The sequence below is a fragment of the Ruditapes philippinarum genome, unplaced genomic scaffold (genome assembly GCF_026571515.1).
Source record: "Ruditapes philippinarum isolate M1 unplaced genomic scaffold, ASM2657151v2 ctg69_1_1_1_1, whole genome shotgun sequence".
Taxonomy (NCBI): Eukaryota; Metazoa; Mollusca; class Bivalvia; order Venerida; family Veneridae; genus Ruditapes; species Ruditapes philippinarum.
This window is the reverse complement of record NW_026862474.1, coordinates 485,391-502,326: the sequence shown is the minus strand read 5'-3', so window position 1 is coordinate 502,326 and position 16,936 is coordinate 485,391. Positions and strand designations below refer to the sequence as shown.

Here is a 16,936-nt window from a genome sequence, read left to right as displayed (position 1 = left end):
CTTTTTACATGTGTACTAAAGGATCACAATGAACGTTATCATGATAACATAATAGATGTTTAAATATTTAAAGTGTTAAGATTTATCTCAACATCATGTGATACTTTTACATAATTATAGTAATATGAACTTTTTACCTTTTAAATAATATATCATTATCTGCAGAGTTAAATGCATGGATCAGTGTTTTAATAAAGTACATGTAAACTCAGTGTGATAATAAAGTTGGTTAATAAATAAAAATGAAGAAATAAAATGAAATAGTGATAAAGGGATAAAATTACATAGGTTTTGTGCTAATTTTTAGTGGCTAAATCATGTAATAAAATCCTCTTTTGTAAAACATTAAGGAAGCAGTTGAATTAGAGTCATGGATTACGGATAATATTTATAGCGAAGGAAAATAAATCGGACACTGCTACATGAAATCCTTGCATTCCTTTAAGATATACTGATTCTGGTAATATTTTTAAATTTGTGAAATTGTACTTGTTTGGAGTATCCATAAGTGAATATCTGAATATTCAAAGACAATCGATCCTTAGATTTGTGAAATCATACTAATTTCGGAGTACCTGTGGGTAAATATCTGAAAAATTCGGAGATTATTTAGAAAGGTATGAGATTGGATGACATATTAGAGGAGATAGGGGGATTTGGACGGTATCAGAAATGGATTTTCTTTTTAACTTGTATCCCAAACTTCTTTGCTGGATTTTACATGCTGAACCCTGTGTTCCTCCTTGGTGTTCCTGACCACAGGTAAGATATGTTTTAATACCAAAAAATCAGTAAAATATTGAAAATATTCTCATCAATGAAATATACATTAAAGCTACTCTCCCTCACAAAACGGGTCTAAAACATCAAAATATTTGTTTAGAGTTATTTGATATACATAAAAATAAATTTGCAGTTGCCATGAGGTAAATGTGACCTAACCATTGTTATGTTTCACTTGGCAAAGCTCTTGTGTTTCACTTTGCACAGATATAAACACCCTATTATCACACCCGTTAACATGTGGCAAGTAGGACAGCTTTATGCAGGTAGAAAATACTTTATAAATGTTAGTTTTTAACAAGATATTTTCTTTTTTGTCTCTTTTTATAGACATAATTTTCTATGATATATTGTGTAGTAATCGATTGCATTATAAAGAATTACCCAAGACCATATTTTTAATGTTCTACCAGCAACCAACTGATCTACTTGCAAACCAGTTAACAGTTGTGTTTATAATTTAAGTCGATAACAAAATAAAACAGTGCAATGGTTTAAAATTACAGCAGGAACAACATTGCAAATACCTTACTAAAACCTTTCTCATTGGACACGACCTGTTTAAATCATCTAGTTTCATATAAATGTACTAGTTTGTGGTGAAATTTTGTCTTTTGATGACATTTTATTTCAAAAACGCCCAAACTGCACAATGTGTTGGATAGTAGCTTTAAAACATTACAATTAATACATTAAAAGTTTGTAAACAAATCTCTCAATGATTTCTTAATATTCTATTACATGCAATAATTTTACAGTTAACTAAAAACCTCTTATGTGTAAGCTTATTACTACATGTACATATTGATGTATTAATAAATGTTAAAAGGAGCAGCCCATTTCAATTCTAGATTTTTGGTTATTTTCAGGCCTGCAATCTTAAAGTTGATTATGGTTGTTGAGATTTATAAGAATATCACAAAAGTCAGGCCATGCTGCAAGAGATATAACTGTCCTAACTTGAAATAACAGCTTAACAGGAATGCCTTTTTCTGTTTTTAAAAAATATATTTTTACACAAAATCTTGCTGAATATTTTCTAAGATACATGGATTTTCAATGTTTTCTTATACAGATGTTCGATTCCTGGTTATGATAATGATACATATAAGCCTCAAAATGACGAACATAGAGCGTTGATAGAAAGATATATCCCGATGTCATCAGAGGAACCGTCCGAATATGACAGTTGTGAAGTGTACAAATATATCGCCGAAAATGTCAGTGCAAGTTTTAAACGGTATGCAATGTTTTTAATATTAGATATCAATGTTTGACTTGAAAAACAATTTCAGTTTGGTATGTCAAAATACATAAAATGGAAATGAAGTCCTAGATATTGTAGCATTATAACATATGACATTTCTGTAACAACTGTGTCTACCATAATACATATGGTATAATGCAAAACTTTTTTGATCAAGTTATTCTTTGTTAAGAAAGGTAGTTTCAAATATAAGTTTCAATTTTTTAGCTCGACTTTTCTATGAAAAGGGGAGCTATCCTACTCGCCCCGGCGTCGGCGTCGGCGTTGGCGTCACACCTTGGTTAAGTTTTTCGTACCACCCCACTTTATTTCAGAAGTATTACAAGTATGGCTTTGAAACTTACCATACTTGTTCACCATCATAACCTCCATCTACAGACAAGAGTACATAACTCTGTCAAGGTTTTTGACAGAATTATGGCCCTTTTTTGACTTAGAAAGTGTATTGAGCTTGGTTAAGTTTTTTGTACCACCTCACTTTATTTCAAAACCATTGGAGGTATTGCTTTGAAACTGACCATACTTGTTTACCATCACGACCTTCATCAACAGACAAGAGGACATAACTCTGTCAAGGTTTTTGACAGAATTATGCCCCTTTTTGACTTAGAAAATACATTGAATATGGGTAAAATCCACTTATTGCCTTAACCCTTTGAGATATTGCTTTGAAACTTTTAATGCTATTTCACATCATTACCCCCATCTGTACGCAAGAGAAAGGTAACTCTGTCAAGGATTTGTTTTAAAAATTAAGGCCTTTTATCGACTTAGAATCTTGGTTAAGTTTTTAGTACCAGTCCACTTTTTGACTGAACTGTTTGAGATATTAATTTGAAAGTTGGAATACTTGTTTACAATCATGATTCCCAAACATGTCCAGGAGAAGGTAATTCTGTCAAAGATTTTATTTGAATTATGGCCCTTAACTGTCAATGTTTTGTATTATAGGCAAGCACTAAAAAACTTAAAAAATCTAAAAAAATTCATTCCTATCCACTTGTTCACTTTACCATAAATTATGTCATAATAAAATAATTCTTCACTAAATATCTTAATGCTCATGGCCATTGTTCACTTTAAAAATACAGAGATTCTTGTATTGCCTTTTACTGCAAAAACTTTTTTTATTGGCAAGCAATAAAAAAGTCGAGCGCGCTGTCTTACGGACAGCTCTTGTTATTTATTATTTTGATAAGATATTATTTCTTGAAAAATGAAAATCAATCGATTAATGTTTCAAAAGAATAGATAAGCTATCTCACTCTCCATAGCCTTAAAGAAAGCCTAGTTACAACACAGTGAAATTTTTGCTTGAAACTTGATAATAGATCTACTTCTGACAACAATTTCATAATTTCACGAAATAATTGAAGATACATGTATTTTCTTAAGCTTCACACATGTTGTCAATATCATAAGTGAAGGGTATTGATTACAAAGACCCATAATTTAGTTTGAAAAATTTTGGAATAATACCCCTTTGTGAATTTAGGAAATTTCCACATGGCTTTTGCTTTTAACTATTAAACACTGAGAATAATTGTATGTAATGTCTGTAGGCTCTTGTTTATGCTTCTTCTATGTTTTTTCTGTTTGTTTAATTGTTCTTCTGGATTTAAAAGTCATTTTAAACATACATTCTTGGTCATAATTATCTGTTGTTCGTAATGTACAAATTCGTTTCTTTGTTCATTGGACGATATTTTATTTTTATATACATTTTGACAGTTTTCATTAAAATTAGCATGAATCTAAATTACATGTATTTTTATGTTTTTGATAGGGCTCGCTTTATACAGGACAATAGCACTGATGAAAGGACAACAGAAAAGTGTAACAGTTGGGTGTATGATAAAGAAGTATATGACAACACATTTGCTTCTCAGGTATACAATATTAACCCTTACCAAACTAAATATCTTAAATGGACAAGTCCATCTTTCAATTGAGACAAAACCATTCATCATTTTTAGGGAAATTTTCAAAATATGTACTTATTGAATACAGAACTGTGCAGACCATGATGAGACAGCGCAGATGTGCCAGCAGATCTTGGTCTGCAAAGGTTACACGGGGGTCACGGGTTGTTTCAGGCACCACTAGCAGGATAAGATACTATGCTCAAATTTGATATTCAAAAATATTGATAATTGTCACACAGTCCCTTTGTAAATATAAAATAAACATGTTTTGACTTCACACAAAGTAGATATGTTATGTTTTAAATTCAACACACTATTGGTGGTCACAATATGAATATATAGTGTGACTGTGTCATTAAAAAAAACTGGCAGTTTTTTTAAGAAAAGACCAACTTTAAATGGCCTGCTATTGGGAATGAAGCTTCCCATACATAGTTTATTCATTCTTTCATTCAAATTAGACATATTCAATACGAATTTCAAAGATTTCAATAAATTTCTGTGATTAAAATATTTTTCTTCAGGTTAAGCATAGTATATCCTACTGGTAAAAAGTATTTGTTTTGAGTGAATATGGATATCTTGAATAGAAGTGGGAATTGTTTAAAAGCACAAAGCTTGAGTGAAAATATATATTTTTTAAGTGAAATTTTTTAAATATTATCACAAAACAAAACTTTTATTTTATTTGCTATAGTTTTTCCAATAAAACTAGACATAGCACAGACTAAATTTTTAAGTAAATCTTGCAGATAATTTCTTAAAATAGAAAAAACAAATAAACTGTTCAGTGTGGCAAGCACTATAATATAATTATTTACAATTAATGAAAATTCAAAACGGACAAGTCAGAATTGTTTTCCTGATTTAATATTGAGGTTTTATTTTATACACTCAGGTAAATTTGGTATGCGATAAAGAAATATGGGTGGCTAATGCAGAGATGATATTTTATGGAGGAATGCTTGTTGGTTCATTTGCTAGTGGAATCATCGCAGATATGTAAACACTAAATTTTGATACTGAAAATTTATATGTGAAACTGATTTTTGCAACTATATAATGAGTGAAATACTTGCAACTGTATTTTTAGCTCGACTATTTGATAAGTAGAGCTATTGTGGTCACCCGAGCGTCGGTGTAACCACTTATGTTAAAGTTTTTGTAATACCTCAAATATTTTCAAAGTCCATTGACATATGGCTTTGAAACTTTGCACACCTGTTTACAATCATGCCCCCAATCTGTAGTCAGGAGGAGGTAACTATGTCAAGCATTTTGACAGAATTATGCCCCTTTTTCGACTTAGAATTTACGTTAAAGTTTTTGTAATACCTCAAATATTTTCAAAGTCCATTGTCATATAGTTTTGAAACTTTGCACACTTACCATCATGACCCCAACCTGTAGACAGGAGGAGGTAACTGTATCAAGCATTTTGACGGAATTATGCCCCTTTTTCGAGGGGCCTTAATAGAATTGTATTACAGTTTCCATTTTTTGTGAAACCAATGAGTGACATCTGCTTTTTACTTAAGTTGTGAACAAGAAATGTTGTTGGACGTTATTAGCATACCTAGCACATAATTTAATAGCTGAACCAATATGCAGCCTGCAATGAAAATACAAATGAGTCATATCATATTTTATTTTCAACTGCTTTGTATCATTTCGTAAAAATCATTATTTCTTAGAAAATAAACATCTCTTTTTACTGAAATTTTAATAAATGATGCAAAATTATATTTCGAAGTTAATTGTAAACTCTGAAATGAGTATATAATTGATTTGAAGGAAAAAAGATAGATAAAGCAATATGAACTGCGTCGTATCCACACATTTTCATAAAAATTCTGCTCTGATTCGAGTTGCAAGTTGGCTATAACTTTTGTTTTACAAAATAGTTGTGCAAGCAACATATACCGAATGAAGCGGAAAATAGTGTAGCCTCTTAATACATATATCTGGTTTTCAGTCATTTCCAACAAAAAGAGTTATAAACAAAAACATATGTTTTTCGTTCCAAGATGGCAGCGTTTGTTTACATTTTGTAGGATACGACGCAGTTTCGATTCCCAGCCCTGGTTAAAGTTTTTGTAACACCTGTAATATTTTCAAAGTCCATTGACATATGGCTTTGAAACTTTGCACACTTGTTCACCATCATGACCCCAACCTGTAGACTAGAGGAGGTAACTTTACGAAGCATTTTTACAGAAAAATGCCCCTTTTCTCTTTTACATTCAAGTTTGCATACCACCTCAGATATTTTCATATTCTTTTGACATATGGCTTTGAAACAAGTTGAAATTTTATACTCTTCTTTGAGAGCATAATAGGACTCTCTCAAAGGCCTCAAACTGCAGCATGGATTTGAAGAAAAATTTTGCCCTTTTGTTATATTAGAAAATTTTACGTTATTCAGGCTCTTTTACTATCAAGCACTAAGAGTAGTCAAGCGTTGCTGTCCTACCAACAGCATTGTGGTAAAAGAAATGATATGTTTTGTTCTTATACAAAAAAGTTATGACTTTACTGTGAACCATTTGGCATGGTGCACAGAAGATTGAAACTACTTTAATTATGCTTTTATTTAACAACAATTACAGTATTTAAGATGTAACATTTGTAGATAGAGCATTAAAAATATTACATATCTACTGTAAAATCACAATATTTCTGCAGAGCTAAAATTTTGCCATCTCAGCATTTTTGACTTATTATTAAGGATAAATATACTATAATTTTTGCTTTCACTTCTGCAAAATTTGTGATATTTAGATTTTGAGTGAACATTTATTTTCACAAAAATATTCTATTTGCCAAGTTAATGAAATTTGATACCTTGTGAAAATTTCTGATTCTGGAGTCTCTTTCTTGCTGAAACTATTTGTTGTGTTTGATATATATGACAATAATTATACTGTATTAAAGTATTGTAAATCAAATAAGTAATCTGTTCATTTGATATCTTTTTCTCAAGGAAATTGAAACTTAAAAGTGACATTGTTACCTTTCTTCATGAATTATTCTTATAGTTGCCTACATGTATCTACTTAACATAAATTACTGTCAAATCAGTTTGGTAAATCAGTACAAAATTAATTATGTATTTTTATCTGAGAGTTATAAACCTACTAAGAAAGTTTAACATACATAATGACAGAAGATCCTAAACATAAGATATTGTCAAACATCTCACCAAATAGTTTCTTTTTTTAGTGTCGGACGTAAGCCAGTGATGTATGTTGCCATTTTGGTAATGATTGCCTCCGCAAATGGGCTTGCCTGGGCACATGAATACTGGCTTTTTTGCATCATTGAATTTTTTCTTGGCGGCTCTATAGTGGCTTGCTTTATGCCAGCGTATATCATATGTAAGTATGATACAAACTTGCCGTTTTATAAAAAGAGGATAATAAATATGTAGGATGAAGTATTTCAAATTTGTTTATAGAAAATGATGTATTGATTTGAATAGTTAACATACATTGTATTTGAAAAAATCTTCATGTATAATTTTTCACTTAAAACATAATCTGTTATCAGTCAAAACAATATTAATGTACCAATGATATTTTTCTGTGAATTGCCTATCAATTCAGAGTTGAAAAAATAGGTCATTATACCCCCAAAGAAGACTAATGGTTGGAATTCAATATAACTACATACAATGGTCAAGCACATTGAGAGGAAGTGCAGTGCACAAGAACCATAACTCTATCTTGACTAATTACAGAGTTATTGCCCTTTGTTACTTTTCCTAGTCCAGGGCATAACTTGAAAACTACTGGTTGGAATTCAAAACAACTTCATACAATTGTCAAACACAATAAGGGGAAGTGCAGTGCACAAGAACCATAACTCTATCTAAAGTAATTACAGAGTTATTGCCCTTTGTTACTTTTCCATTGCTTTCTTTTGTCCGGACCATAACTTGAAGACTAATGGTTGGAATTCAATATAACTACATACAATGGTCAAGCACATTGAGAGGAAGTGCAGTGCACAAGAACCATAACTCTATCTTGACTAATTACAGAGTTACTGCCCTTTGTTACTTTTCCTTGTCCGGGGCATAACTTGAACACTACTGGTTGGAATTCAAAACAACTTCATACAATTGTCAAACACAATAAGGGGAAGTGCAGTGCACAAGAACCATAACTCTATCTAAAGTAATTACAGAGTTATTGCCCTTTGTTTCTTTTCCATTGCTTTCTTTTGTCCGGACCATAACTTGAAGACTAATGGTTGGAATTCAATATAACTACATACAATGGTCAAGCACATTGAGAGGAAGTGCAGTGCACAAGAACCATAACTATATCTTGACTAATTACAGAGTTATTGCCCTTTGTTACTTTTCCTTGTCCGGGGCATAACTTGAAAATTACTGGTTGGAATTTAAAACAACTTCATACAGTTGTCAAGGACATTAAAAGGAAGTGCAGTGCCTAAGAGCCATAACTCCATTTTGACAAAATACAGAGTTACTGCCCTTTGATACTTTTCCTTGTCTGGAGCATAACTTAAAACGTACTGGTTGAAATTCAAAACAACTTCATACAATGGTCAAGCACAAAAAGAGGAAATGCAGTGCACAAGAACTATAACTCCATCTTCAGTATTTATAGAGTTATTGCCCTTTGTTCCTATTCTTTGTCTTTCTGGACTTATTACAGAGTAATTCAATAAAACTTCATCAATGGCCAACCACATTGAAAGGAAATGCAATATACAAGAACCACAACTATCTTTAATTGCCCACAACCATAACTCTATATTTCAATTCTTTTACAAGGTATTCTGTTACTAGTAACATCCTCATTTCCGAAGTAGTCTTGTGGGGGTATTAATCACATTTAGTGATAGTTCTAGTTTTGAATTAGTAATAAAATGGTTAGAAAAAGCTCTATTTAAATGAAAACAAAGATGCCAATTATGTAGTCATATTTCAGCTTTAGAGATAACAAGCGTCAAAAAGAGGGTGTGGCCAGGCGTGATATCGGAACTTCCGTATGTACTTGGACTAGTGGTTCTGGCAGCAGTTGCGTATGGTTTGCGAGACTGGTTTCAAATTCAACTTTATACCTCATTACCAGCAGTGTTGTTTGTATTTTATTGGTGGTATGTTCTGCTATGAAATAGCTTTCAATGAATTTGACACAATATACATGATATAATAACTCATAAAATGAAATTTCTGAGATACCTTTTTATGCTTATCTTGTCTATGAAATAGCTTTTCAAGGAATTTGACACAATATACATGATATAATAACTCTTAGAATGAAATTTATGGGATATTACATGCACTAAGTGCTCAACTGGTTATAAACCACTAATATTTTATGTGTGCCAAATTTCATTTATGGTACATCATTTGTATGTAAGATTTTAAAAAATTGAATTAAGTGTTATATAAAGTTCTTGATATATCAAACATTGTTCTTCCGGCTGTTGTACAGGAAATACACATACATTGAACTTTAGTAATAGAGTGACTTGTTAAATTTTGATCGACTGTGTATTAGTATATACATATTCGCATTTATAGCTAATGCCAGTTTAGTCACATCAAAACTGGACTCAGTGCAGGTCACATTCGTTGTGGTTGATCATGTTATCCTTTCTACGGTCATTCACACTGTACCTCTGCTTTGGCATGTACAGAAGTAATCAGTTCCTTGTGAAAGTGAAGGCAACTTGTACTGGTAAACTACTTTGACAGCCTGCGCAGGAATGATGTGATTACTGAACTGTGCTCTGGTAAATTCAAGGCTTACTGTCGTGATCCGTAGTGAAAACTACCAATACCACCACCTAATGTCAGTTTGTAATTTTGCATAAATTAACACATATAGTTATAAATATCTTCAGGCTTATGCCAGAGTCTCCGAGGTGGTTGCTCAGCAAGGGTCGGGTCAAAGAAGCAGAACAAATTCTAAGAAATGCTGCTCGATGGAACAAAACCACACTGCCCAATGATATATTTGGAGAAATGATAGAGGATGATGTTGATAAGGAGTCCAGTTTCTGGAAGCTGTTTTCATCAAAGACACTCTGTATCAGATCAAATGTTATATTTCTAAACTGGTAATTATAAAAGTATTTTTAGAAATGATTGTTACTATGCACAAGTCAGTTGTATACCCCCGCCCATCATCTCACTCTCTTGTGCCTAATCAATATACAGTAAGTGTCAATATTACCATAGTATGAAAAAAAAATCATGTCCGCATAATTATGATACTGCAAAGTAGGTAGATGTATAGAAAGTGGAGAAGTTATCTCAATTGTTTAGAGAAACTTAATTATAACGATATTTATCAGATAACAGTTAACTATTTCCTTTGAGATGTCCTTTATAAACTTATATCAATTACTCAGATAATTTCACTAGCAAGCAATTTTTCTTTCACCTTTTTGGACATTTTGTTATTTAAACAAAACATTAGAATGTTACGCTTGATTGTTTTCCTTTTGCTATCCAATATCTAGTTGAGAACAGTCGTAATATTATAGATACAAATGTAATATTTTTATAATATTTATAGAAATAATATTTTTTGATGTTAAGTAGAAATAAAATGTTAAGGTGCCTAAATATTAAAAGTGGCACAATGAAGGCTATGTAATATGAAATAAAACTCAGTTTTGGCCACATTTAATCTTTAGGTTTATTTTTCATTCTTTAGGTTGGTAGTTGCTCTGGTATACTTCGGACTGGCTCTTAACTCGGAGAATCTGAACGGAAATTTGTATCTCAATTTTGGTTTATCTGGGTTAGTTGAGATTCCAGGCTATCTACTGGTAGTATATCTAGTTGATCGTGTCGGTCGCAGGAAATTGTATTGTTCTTTTATGATCATCGGAGGGGTGTCATGCCTGTCAACAATCTTTGCTATTGAGTATGAACCGGAAGGTAATTATACAATATTCATTAGTTAAAAGTAATCCTTGCCCAATCCCCTCTTTAAAGGGGGAAGGGTGGGGGGCAGGGCCTTAGTAGTACAGAAAAGCAGTGCATGGTTTTACTTTCAAACCGTTCCCACACTGCAAGGAGTAGTTATTGGTTTTACTTTTGCTCTAAAAATAGCTGCCTTATGTGCAGTATGGTGGAACTGGCAAGGATTTTACAATGTGAACATACTATATTGGCCGGGAATGTAACCAGATTGTTGCGGGTTCAAAATTCTTTTGAGCTTTAAGGGACCAGGATTACAATTGATTGATGTATTACTTTAAACAAAATCATTTTTATGCCCCCACAAAGTGGGAGCATACAGCGTTGCACTTGTCCGTCAGTCCGTCCGTCCCAAAATCTTGTGGACGCAACTCCTCTTAAACCGGATGACAGATTTTGCTTAAACTTTCAGGGATGAACAACCTTAACGTGTAGATGGTAGTAAAGAAAGGAATTTTGGCTGCGACCAAATTTAACAGAATTATGGCCCTTTGTTGATTTTCTCACTATATACTATGTACAAATTTTGTGAACGCAACTCCTCTTAAACCGGATGGCAGATTTTGCTTAAACTTCCAGGGATGAACAACCTTAATGTGTAGATGGTAGTTAAAGAAGGAATTTTCGCTGCGATCAAATTTTACAGAATTATGGCCCTTTGTTGATTTTTTCACTATATACTATGTACAAATTTTGTGAACGCAACTCCTCTTAAACCTGATGGCAGATTTTGCTTAAACTTCCAGGGGTGAACAACCTTAATGTGTAGATGGTATGAAAGGAAGGAATTTTTGCTGCGACCAAATTTAACAGAATTATGACCCTTTGTTGATTTTTAGTTTTCAACTTGTGGCACATGTAGTCCAAAAAAATTTGACCTAGAGTCATAAGATTGACCTAACAGTGGCATGTGGGGGCATCCGTGTCCTATGGACACATTTCTTGTTTCATTTTCATTGCATTGTCCCATGATGTTATTAGGAAACATGTTAATTAAAATATGAAGTGTCTGGCAAAAAAAATTAAGGATTAGCTGTAATATTTAGATATCTTATTCTTACTTGTATGGTTTTCCTTGAGCAAAATAATTTATAAATGCAATGTTCTATAACATTTCTCCTTCTATTCCTTAAAATGTTTTTCGAAGTGCAATAATAGTACACCATTGCAAGAAGTATTGGTTTTAAGAAGGTTTACATGCAATTAAATATAACAATGTCACATCCAGGTAGCATCTTTTTTTCCCCAACGCATTACAAATATTATATTAAATGCATGTAATCAGAGTAATAAAACAAGATACTTTAAGTGTTTAAGATACACCACAACACAAATTTAGGTGTATTTATCTGCATCCATATCATTTTTTAGTGTTTCAAATTTTGTATTGCTTAAGTGTTATTATGTCTAAGATATGTACTGATGTTAAATTCAAATTTAAAGAGTTATCATAAGTAAAAATTATTCCATCATTTAAAGTTTTGTTGACATATTACAGAAGGTATATTCATAATATGCAATTCTGGTGGATTTTTTCACTCTAGTCGATTGACTGAAGTTCTACACTCACATTCAAGCTTTGGGAAAACAATTTTTTGTGTACATGTAATTAACTTGAGTTAACTCACTTTCCCTTATATTTCTCTGATGTGTTATTTGTTACAGGGTCAGATGTTATCACAATAGCTTTGGCTATGTTTGGAAGACTATGTGTGACAGGAGCGTACTCTGTGGTCTATGTTCACAGTGCCGAGTTATTTCCTACTGTTGTACGTAATGCTGGATTAGGGATAGGGTCACTATTTGCAAGGCTTGGAACAATGGTTGCCCCATATATTGTTACTGTAGTAAGTTCGGTTGGATTAATTTTGTCATTACATCTTTTTATAAAAAAGTAAGCTATTGTAAGTGCTTTGCTATGGCTTTCTTTAACTAGGCCACGCATTGCCTTTTACCGAAATGCTTCTGTCACTGAGGTTAAAACTGGGAAAATAAGCTATATTTTACCTTTTGTCTGCTCCCACACTACTGGGTCCGTGCTTTTGTTTTCATGCCAGAACAGTAAGGGAAGTAGTCTTAACTTGCAAAGCAAGGACGTTAAACAGCAATTTTAAAATCTGAATGTCTCTGCAGGGAAAGTCTTTATTCCAAGGGGATTGGAGGGATTTTTGTTTAAATTTGACTGGTGTGTTTTTGAAGAATATGCCAGATTGCTAATTTTACACCTGCTTATTGTTTGTTTAATTTCTAGGGAGAAAAATAACCCTGAATAGTTATCCCAGAGCAAGGAAAGACTTGACTTTAAGTGTATATTCAAACATTTGTATAATATTTTTGAGTTTTAAAGGTGTTACTTTCAGTCTTTCAGTAAACACTAAACTCATGAAGAAACAGTTCGAAAATGTTATTAATTACTGAATTGTCTTTCAATCAAATGGCAATGAATAGTTTCCAACTGGTTTATAATCTTTATTTATTTAGAGTGAGTCACTGAGTGGAACAACACGAGAGATACTACCTTTGGTGGTGTTTGGTGGAATGTCTCTTCTATCTGGGCTTATATCGTTAACATTACCAGAAACTTTAAATAAAAATCTTCCTGAAACTATACGAGATGCAGAAAGATTTGGCAGGTAAGTTTCCATGGTAACATTTTAATGCAGGTTTTGGAGAGAAAAAATTATCTGAAGCACAGTCATTATAATACTTATATACCTATATTTTTAAAATTGTCCAGGTTCAATTCTATGAACTGTCCGTTATCATTTTGGGGATATTAATATAAGAATTTGAAGAAAGCTTTACAGTAAAGAGCCTGGTCAGATTGGGTGGATGTGCAGGCTTGCCTGGCTCTGTACTGGTGGAATAGTCGTATCATGTTCAGTTCCAGCTGGGTATGGATTAAGTTTCCACCCTGTATATTATTTGTTATATTCATGTAGGTTGTAGGGGCAATATACTAGAGAATATAGTATGAATGAGATATGAGATACATATGACCAAATGCTCAAAACCAATGGCAACATTATGCATATGCATTGGAGAAAAGGCAAAGGATGCCTAGTTGTTAGGGTGTCTGTTTTTAAACTTTCATCCAGCGATTGTTCATTTGTGTCCTACCAGGAATAAGACAACCTAAAGTGGTTTCAAGAAAACTTTTACCTTTCTTATGCAATCAAGATCAAATTAATGTTTAAAGTTCAGAAGCATGAGGTGCTGCATATAATTATTGTGATCTGTTATAAGTAATGTACTTCAAGTTATCAGCCCATTTGAAACCAAAGAAATCCCACAACTTCGGTATTTCAATTTTTGAAACTATATGTTGTTTAATCAACAACATTTCGAATACTAGAAACCCTATATTATGTAATAAAATGTTTGTTATTGAACAGATCTGGAGCTTTTTATTTTGGTCGGAGTCTGCGGCGACATCAGGAAGATTATGAGAAAAGTTCAAAGGACCAGACTGACACAGAGCATGAACTTTTACTTTCTACAGAGAAATCTTCATACTCCTGACAAGATAGTCAATTATAGCATGAATTGTTATACACTTGTACAAATTTAAGGTATAAGCACCCTAATGTATTACCTCCGCTTTGAAGAGTCTTCAAATAGGCTAGAACTACTGTTAACTACATTGAAAATGAGGGCCATGGGTTCAATCCCCAGAAGAGTCAACTTTTTTTTTCTTTCTTTTTTTCTTTTAACATTATTAATGTATCTCTCATGTCCCATTTGGAAAGAAAAAAGTGTTTAATTTTGATTTTTATGCCCCCACAGAGTGGAAGCATATAGCGTTGCACTTGTCCGTCCGAGTGTCCGGACGTCCGTCGGCCTGTACGTTTCGAAATCTTGTGAACGCAACTCCTCTTAAACCGGATGGCAGATTTTGCTTAAACTTTCAGGGATGAACAACCTTAATGTGTAGATGGTAGTAAAGGAATGAATTTTTGCTGCGACCAAATTTAACAGAATTATGGCCCTTTGTTATTTTTCACTATATTCTATGTAGAAATTTTGTGAACGCAACTCCTCTTAAACCGGATGGCAGATTTTGCTTAAACTTCCAGGGTTGGGATGAATAACCTTAATGTGTAGATGGTAGTAAAGGTAGGAATTTTTGCTGCGACCAAATTTTACAGAATTATGGCCCTTTATTGATTTTTTCACTATATACTATGTAGACATTTTGTGAACGCAACTCCTCTTAAACCGGATGGCAGATTTTGCTTAAACTTCCAGGGATGAACAACCTTAATGTGTTAATGGTAGTAAGGGAAGGAATTTTTGCTGTGACCAAATTTAACAGAATTATGGCCCTTTGTTGATTTTTTCATTATATACTATGTAGAAATTTTGTGAACACAACTCCTCTTAAACCGGATGGCAGATTTTGCTTAAACTTTCAGGGATGAACAACCTTAATGTGTAGATGGTAGTAAAGGAAGGAATTTTTGCTGCGGCCAAATTTAACAGAATTATGGTCCTTTGTTGATTTTTAGTTTTCAACTTGTGGCACATGTAGTCCAAAAAATATTTGACCTAGAGTCATAAGATTGACAGAACAGTGGCGTGTGGGGGCATCTGTGTCCTATGGACACATTTCTAGTTTAATTTATATAGGTATTTATTGGTTAAATTATGCTAAATCTAGTAATAAATATGGTACCTGATATTTTCAAAGTGTAATATAATCAAAACTAGACGGTAAAAGTATTTCATATTTTACAAGATCAACCAATATACTTTTTTAAAAATTTAGGGAAACTTTGAAAACAGGCACTCATTTGGGTAAATTTTAAGAATTTTTTAAATTAGGCTCCCTAAGTAGAAAAATGGTCAGACACGTGGTAAAAATGGGTGGGGTAGGGTAACATTTTTATACAGATTTCATAAATTTTTAGTAGAAACCATAATTTTGCTTATGTGGATTGTTAGCTGAATGGTACTATTTGTTTCTTACCAAAAATTAATGGGAAAACATTTTTCATTAGAATGTTATTGCAGATTATTTAAAGGTTCCTCATTTCTAAAAAAAGAGCCCTCATAACATCCTAGCTTGAGTTCAGAAAATTGGCCATAACTTGATTTCCGTACGGTAAACTTTGTTTAAATTTTGCATACAGGTGTACTTTAAGGTATACATCTGGCCTATGATGTCAATTTTTTAGTTCCTGATAGTACCCATTAGGGTCCTAATACCTTAAATGTTTTACTATCATCATATCATCACCTTAGTGCAATAACTGGTTAACTCCTTTTAAATTTAGAAGGACATAACCCATTACTGCACTAAGGTGACATTATATCAAAATAGACTTAGTTTAATAATTTGAGAATAATGCAATAGTTTGGTATAATTTTGCAAGTAGTCTGAGTGTTATCTTAAATGTGTAATCATTGATAGTTTTGCATTTGACTAACGCAAGTATATGTCTAAATTAAAGATCCATATTGATATAACACTGATTTTGAATTTACATCATAAATAGTCTTTTTATTTAAAATTGCACCAACTTGGTACAGATCATATGGCGACTTTCCAGCCTTACTGTTGAACAAAGATCTCAGATGTCCTCTTTGCGCATTATTTCAGGCACAAGAGAGTCTCTGAATAGGACCAAACTTCCAAAGGCTAGCTTCCTTACAAAAATTGTTCTATCTCCAAAATAGCATGCCTTCAGATTCATGCAAATTTGGAACTTGGAAATAATATAAAAAATATTTGCTGTGATGAACAAAGAAACTAATTAATCTTCATAAATTTACTACATAAAAGAAAAATAATTACATTTCTTACTCTGCTAGTAATGTGATAGAAATATAATGACACCTGTTAAATATTGTAATTCTAGAAATATAGATATGAGCCGCGTCACGACGTAACCAACATAGTGGGTTTGCAACCATGGATCCAGACCAGCCTGTGCATCTGTTTCTCTACTTGTAAAAGAGTTGGTAAGCAAACAGCATGGATCCTGATCA

The 16,936-nt window shown here is 32.7% G+C and overlaps 1 protein-coding gene across 1 annotated transcript; it reads left to right on the top strand.

Annotated features, from left to right (window-relative positions):
- The first annotated feature begins 115 nt into the window (after positions 1–115).
- On the top strand, positions 116–14,935 carry LOC132719226 (organic cation transporter protein-like). Its single transcript, XM_060702983.1, has 11 exons — positions 116–762; positions 1,859–2,023; positions 3,837–3,939; positions 4,874–4,977; positions 7,198–7,352; positions 8,937–9,105; positions 9,859–10,074; positions 10,677–10,903; positions 12,611–12,792; positions 13,427–13,578; positions 14,341–14,935. The coding sequence occupies exons 1-11, from the start codon at positions 620–622 to the stop codon at positions 14,465–14,467; spliced, it is 1,743 nt and encodes a 580-aa protein (XP_060558966.1). The 5' UTR covers positions 116–619; the 3' UTR covers positions 14,468–14,935.
- Positions 14,936–16,936: the final 2,001 nt, after the last annotated feature.

What these genes read in the sequence shown, in the direction of transcription:
- LOC132719226 (XM_060702983.1), top strand. Translation starts at nt 620, where the DNA reads ATGAGATTGGATGACATATTAGAGGAGATAGGGGGATTTGGACGGTAT. An exon ending in GTCAGTGCAAGTTTTAAACG is followed by an intron (nt 2,024 to 3,836) that starts GTATGCAATGTT and finishes TGTTTTTGATAG; the next exon opens with GGCTCGCTTTATACAGGACA. An exon ending in TATGCCAGCGTATATCATAT is followed by an intron (nt 7,353 to 8,936) that starts GTAAGTATGATA and finishes GTCATATTTCAG; the next exon opens with CTTTAGAGATAACAAGCGTC.